General features: G+C 36.1%; 1 protein-coding gene across 1 annotated transcript; it reads right to left on the reverse strand.

Moving 5' to 3' along the window:
• On the reverse strand, positions 1,066-5,554 carry LOC107612819. The gene is made up of 7 exons (XM_016314570.2): positions 5,451-5,554; positions 5,230-5,269; positions 4,388-4,732; positions 2,911-3,562; positions 2,616-2,815; positions 2,286-2,530; positions 1,066-2,140 (listed from the first exon to the last, which is right to left on the reverse strand). The coding sequence occupies exons 2-7, from the start codon at positions 5,238-5,240 to the stop codon at positions 1,347-1,349; spliced, it is 2,247 nt and encodes a 748-aa protein (XP_016170056.1). The 5' UTR covers positions 5,241-5,269; positions 5,451-5,554; the 3' UTR covers positions 1,066-1,346.

Raw genomic sequence — 6,179 nt, forward strand, 5'->3', positions numbered from 1 at the left:
TCAATAATATTACCCGTTAATTTTAATTAATATATTATATTTATATATATTTTATAATTAAGATCAACAATTAAAACTATTAGAACACTCATATACCTGATACATTTAAAATTCTTTCTATATAGATAGACGAGTTCGGTTCCATTGCACTAATATAACTGTAAAAGAGTTACAGTAAATCTTATCCATTTATTTCATAAAATATTTACGACAAAGATGTTCCGCTTAAACAAACATACGACCCTGTATTTTTCTTCTCCAACTCTGCATATTCTACCGACCAAGCCAGACGTTGTGATAGACCCGATTCCTTTTATTCTACTTTGCCTAGCCCAATCTTGTCTCACTTGTTTTCTAGTTCTCTCCGGATGCCTCAAAAACTTTTCTTTGTTCCTCTGTTTTGGTGTCACCACATTTGCATTTCTTTGGATTCTCTGTTATTATGCCTTCAACTTCAAGGGAAAAACATACCGCAAATTTTATATAAACAGTCCACCTACTATGCTTGTGTGTTTTCATTCATCATTCATCTAGTTGGTATCGGATTTTAGTTCCAAAATAAGTTAACTACGAAATTGACTTTATTATATATTTATTTGCTTTTTGGGTGTTTCACTTAAAATGATTTAGAAATTTGCCCCAAGAACATTAAAACCCTTTTTGCTTCACCGCCACTCTTCTTCAGCATCAAATCTACACAAATGATTGCAAACGTCTTTATGTAACCTCTTTCATTGTCACTCTCTCAAACCCTGAAACATTGCATTCTGCTCTCTTTAGTCTACCGACTTACCTTCTCTCTTCTGCTCCATTTTCGTTGCCAACAACTGCAAAAATGGAAAAAAAAAATGATCAATTTCTGGTGGCAATATGCCCAAAAATCGAATACTGAATTTGCTTTATTTTTGCTGGTTATGCCTACATAAACTGTTTTAAATCCGTTTTTGCACTAAGTGACAATGAAAATGTAATGTAATACTTAAATATGTAAATCTTCTTATTTCAATTTAAAATGGTAAAAGAAATTTTTTTATTTAAATGAATGTATGAGAATGAGGGCAAAAATAATTAATCAAAAGTTAAGCAATAGCTTCCAAATTTTGAGGGAAAATTAACCGCTACTCTATCCTAACTATCACATTAAAGTTGTTCCCAGCTCTGTAGACTCAACAAAATATGCACTGAAATTGCTTTCATTCTTCGGTTTTGTTTCTGCAAAAGATGTGCATATAACTAACAATAACTGTTCTATAACAAGAGGCAACAGAGCAGAAACCTAGATATTTGCAGGTACATGAGCCGATTCAGCAACTTCCAGAATAAACTCAATTTGTGCTAATTCAGGATCATCTTAATTGTGATAATCTTTTCCTTTTGCGACTCCTCTTGTATACAATCAAACTTTTGGGGTTGCTGTTAGCCGGTGGAAGAGTGTAACGCAACGTTGGTTTGCCGTTGTAGGTTCGACCTTTCTTGGAAACCCAATTCAAAGGCATTTTGTTAACAACAGTGCCAATATCCGGCGAGTTATTCAGTTCGACGAGTTTTTCGATTTGATCTAGGATCTGCTGCGTCCAAGCCAGAGACAGATCCAATGCAACGGAACCATCCACTGGTTTTCTCCATAGATCTATCAAAATGTCTTCAAATGATTTCAATGACATGGATGGTTGACAACCTTTGATGTTTTCAAAGACCATGTTTACTTTTATGACGTGCTTGCAAAGGTTACCTTGCATTGACCAAGAACAGTCACAGAATGCAAATTCAGATCCTGGATTCCACACTATACGTGTCGATTTGCTCTCTTTCTGGCTAACAACTTTGGCAAAGAAGCTGTCTTTATCATTGAAAGTAACGGCATCGTTGGGGATTCGAAGTGCTCGGTGCCACGACGTAGAAGCAATGTATTCCTCCTTCACACTCTGGAACGAATCACTCTCATCAGCAAAGCGATCGAGCCAGTAGCTCGAATGCAACTCAGTTGTTAGCTTGTGGACTAACCAATCTACTCTTTGCAGTGCTCCAAGATGTGAATCATCAAAAAGTTTAGCTTTCAGTTTAACATGATATGCTTCTAATGCTCCAGAAGCTTCCTGGCTGGCTAGTGGAAAATTTCTCATTGTTGAAAGCCACATTTCTGCGGAAAAGAAAGAAGCGTAAGGAAAAATCTAGAGTAAATCACTCAATGACTGATTGAGACAGTAACGAAAGTAAAATCTTTTAAGAAATTTTCATCTGCAATGTGTAATTTTATTTAAAGCAAGAGTAGAGAAAGATCTAACCAATCTTTGGTAACCAAGAAGCTCTGAAATATTCCATGAAATCAGTTTGGTCAACAAAGTCCTGCAAAAATTGTTCCAACGCAAGCGATGTATTAACACCACCCCAGATACTATACACTATTGCCCCAAGACGCTTAAAAATCTCCCGTTGAACCTCAATGTTACAGCATTTCTTAACAATATTCCTTAGCCATGATCTACGAATGCGCCACAGTGAAAATAGAACTGGACAGCAAAATATGTCTCTGTCAAAGCAGACAACACATATAAGAAAAAAATTTTAGTTAACAATTTTAAACTAAACTGGTTTTTCAAAGTAATAATTCTTGCCTTAAAAGATCAATTTCAGCCGCAGCATCATCAATCACAAAGCCGCTAACTCTCCATCCAGGTTCAACACTATGAGCTCTATCAATTAAAGCATTCAGCCACTTTGACATGTCAGGCTTTGAAAAGCTACGTGTAATGACCCATGCAACAGGAAGTGCATGTTGCCTTGAATCAAAAACAAGAAGCGTGAACAAAGGATACTACAAGCATGAAAAGATAACAAAGTTAGGCCATACATATAGTTATTTTCCCTTCGTATATAGCAAATTCAAAATAAAGATTGAAAACTAATTACTTTGAGTCTCTTTATACCAAAGGTTGAGTCTGCCACAACAACACTGCAATGACCGAAACGAATCATCTGTTGCAACTGCCATTCTGTTTGGATCCCCAAAACAAAAGGGTCTGACTCCGAAGTATCTTGATAAAAGAATACAGACTTTTTGTTCCGTTCAACCCACATCCGAATGCTGGCTTGATCATCTAGATCCAGCTCATGGGTAGACCTTTTGATAATCATCCCTAGCTTGTGAACATATTGAGAGGCAAGACTATTAACTTTTGCATCCGAACCACAATATCGCTGAATTCCCTCAATGTGTTTCTCCAGGATATTCTCTTCAGGAATGCCCAAATAAATCATAGACATAGTTTGCTGCTGAATTTCATTACATATATATGGAACATTTTTGGCACCAGGACCAATGGCATCTCTATCAAGTGGTCCATGGCAAACAAAACCAGACTTGTTAATATGGCGCCTTTCATTGTATATGATAAGTGCTAGGTATGGACGTGCATAAAGACGTTTGACAACAAAATGACAAGTACAACCCCGCATTGATTGAGGTCTAGCAGCACGATTTCTGGTATTAAGCCGATACCTTCGACTGGGTAATATACCTCCACCCTCCCCATAATTTTCTGGTCCGAACGAGCACCAGTACCTTCACAAGGAAGAAGGTTCAACTTGGCATCATCAGTATGTGAATCCAGTTTGTGGAATGACTACTTAAGTTTGGAACTATTCATTTTCAAATCAACTGTTGATTCCAAACGTACACAGCGACAGGAAAATGATCTTCCCAACATTTTTAACAACATTTTGCAACTTAGCAAAAATCAAGCTTTTCTAGATTGGAAGCGGGATAAGCTTCAGTATCATATTGACCTTATTTATTTTCTTGACATCGAACGCATAACATGACCAACCAGAAGAAAGCAATAAATCATAAAGGGTAAAATTACATCAACCTCCACTGAGGCTACACGATTACACACAGCACCTCTGCTTTTATAAAATGCATGCCATAAACTTCCCTTGGATTGAAGTATTAAGTTATATGACACTTAGTAGTCCTATATTTTACAAAAATGTGACACTAATTTCCCCGGCCAGAGGAATCACATGGCAAATCAAGAAGTGCTGTGTATAATATCATCTAACCTTTCGCTATGTTTGGTTAGTGTCTTTCAGAGGTTAAAAAAATGGGATTTAGTAGAACACAAATATGTATGATTGCACTGAGACAAAGAACAACAATCTATGTGTCCTATATCAGCCACCAAATCAACCATTAGTATAAAATGTATATTAAAATACAAAATACACATTGTAAATGAGTTAAACAACACAATACATGGTGGCTTATTTTTAACGTGCACATAGCATTTTTGGACAAAGACTAAGAGAGACATAGTAACTGAAACAGTATAATAATTAAAAAAAGGAACAAAATCAAAACATGAATCAAATTAATTCAGAAACTTACAGCCTGTACTCAAGATACTCATCATCCTTATACTCCTTCAAGCTACCAATAGCTCGCTTCCTTCCGCGCTCAATATGGAAGCGAGTAGGCCACTCAACATTAGAGCACTCACCAATTATAAAAGCATCAACTCGGTCATAGGGAATAAGGGCAACCTCGTCATGGTGCTCAGCATTGCCAAACTTGGTCCAAGTCAAATCAGCAGCACAGAAATCTTCCTCGGGTGGGTCTTGCAAAGGAATCTTTCTCACTGATTCAACTATATCCATGCCCACACGCTCATACAACAAGAACCACAGCTTCCTTCTAGAACAATCTAGAAGTTTCTCTGGACAAGATAAAAGGCTAACACAGAGAATACCAACCCCTAATCAACAACCAGACATGAACTTTTGTGAGAACTAATTAATTAATAATAGTAATAATAGTAAGTGAAGGAAGACGCAGAAGAGAGGGTTCAGGGGAAATGGGGTTGCAGTGAGGAATTGAATGCATAGTTATTAGAACTGAACCGGTTATCGAACCGATCAGTCTACCGGTTATGGTTCAACTGGCGGATCAATGGTTGAACCGATTGACCCAGTCTCACTTAAATAAAGATATAAAATTATCAAAAAAATTAAAATGTGAAATATACATGCTTTCACTAACATCCTGCCCAATTAAATAAAGTATCCTTTAGACCAGATTTAGAGGGTTAAACATCCTGCCCAATTACAAGAAGCACACTACAATCCAAATGAAATAAGCATTGAACATTAATAAGCATTTAGCAGTTAATCTTGAGACTAAAAGCACAACAAAATGGATTCAATTAAAAAAGAAAAGAAAAGAAAAGAAACCTGTATTTCATTGATTCATGACAATGAACTGAAACTGAGCCTGCAAGCAATGAACCAATTATCTAATCAATAATAACTAATTACATCAAATTAAACAAATTATCAAAACCGACATTAAAATTTAAAACTGAAAATTGAAAAATTCAGTATAAAAGAAATTATAAAACAAAAACTGAAAAAATATAAAACAACTCAGTGAAGAGTGAAGTCAGTGAACTCACCCACACTGCAGAAGCAGGAGCAAGAAGACCACGAGGGAGGAACGTGGAGGAAGCACGAGCAGAGGAGCCAAGACGGAGGAAGAGGAGGCAAACTGAGACAGGCGGTACGGACGAGGCAGAGGGCTGACCTCCGTTGGCTGCCGGTGAGCGAGGTAGGGAGGTGAGAGCCGAGACTGAGAGAGGCAGATGGAGACTGCAGAGAGCACCGTCTGTGGCTGCTGGTTGGGATGGGTTCTGAGTTCTGACTGAAGACCTCTGGGTTTGGGTAATTAGGGATTTAAGATTTTTCTTTTTTTTTCAAAAGATCAAAACATTATATAGCTATTTTTTTTGTTCAGGATGAAGATAAATAGGGTTTGAAGTTTTTATTAATGGACATTTTACTCTTTTAAAATTGAAAAATACAAAAATATTCCTGATAACAATTTGAATTGCTTATATATGGGTCTTTTTGTTTAATCTGTTCTCTAATGTAAAACGAAGACTAATGTGACGTCCATATGTCCATTAGGCTGCATTTGTTTTTGAGAATAGGACAAGAGAATATATTGAGAACAAGACACAAAGGAAAGAAACACAAAATTTTATGTTCTTGTATTCTGTTTGGAAATAAACTAGAACAATTTATAAAAATTAATTTATTCTCATTTTTTTTATTCAAAAAGTTGGAAAATAAAAATATAATAATAAAAAAATATAATTATAAAAAATTAACAAGAATAATAAAAC

Source organism: Arachis ipaensis, chromosome B08 (genome assembly GCF_000816755.2).
Source record: "Arachis ipaensis cultivar K30076 chromosome B08, Araip1.1, whole genome shotgun sequence".
Taxonomy (NCBI): Eukaryota; Viridiplantae; Streptophyta; class Magnoliopsida; order Fabales; family Fabaceae; genus Arachis; species Arachis ipaensis.

Bases quoted from the DNA above. Each gene is read 5' to 3' on its own strand.
- LOC107612819 (XM_016314570.2), bottom strand. The intron at 3,563-4,387 runs GTAAGTTTCTGA...TTCCTTGTGAAG, and splicing joins GAGTATCTTGAGTACAGGCT to GTACTGGTGCTCGTTCGGAC. The intron at 2,816-2,910 runs GTAATTAGTTTT...TCATGCTTGTAG, and splicing joins TTGGTATAAAGAGACTCAAA to TATCCTTTGTTCACGCTTCT.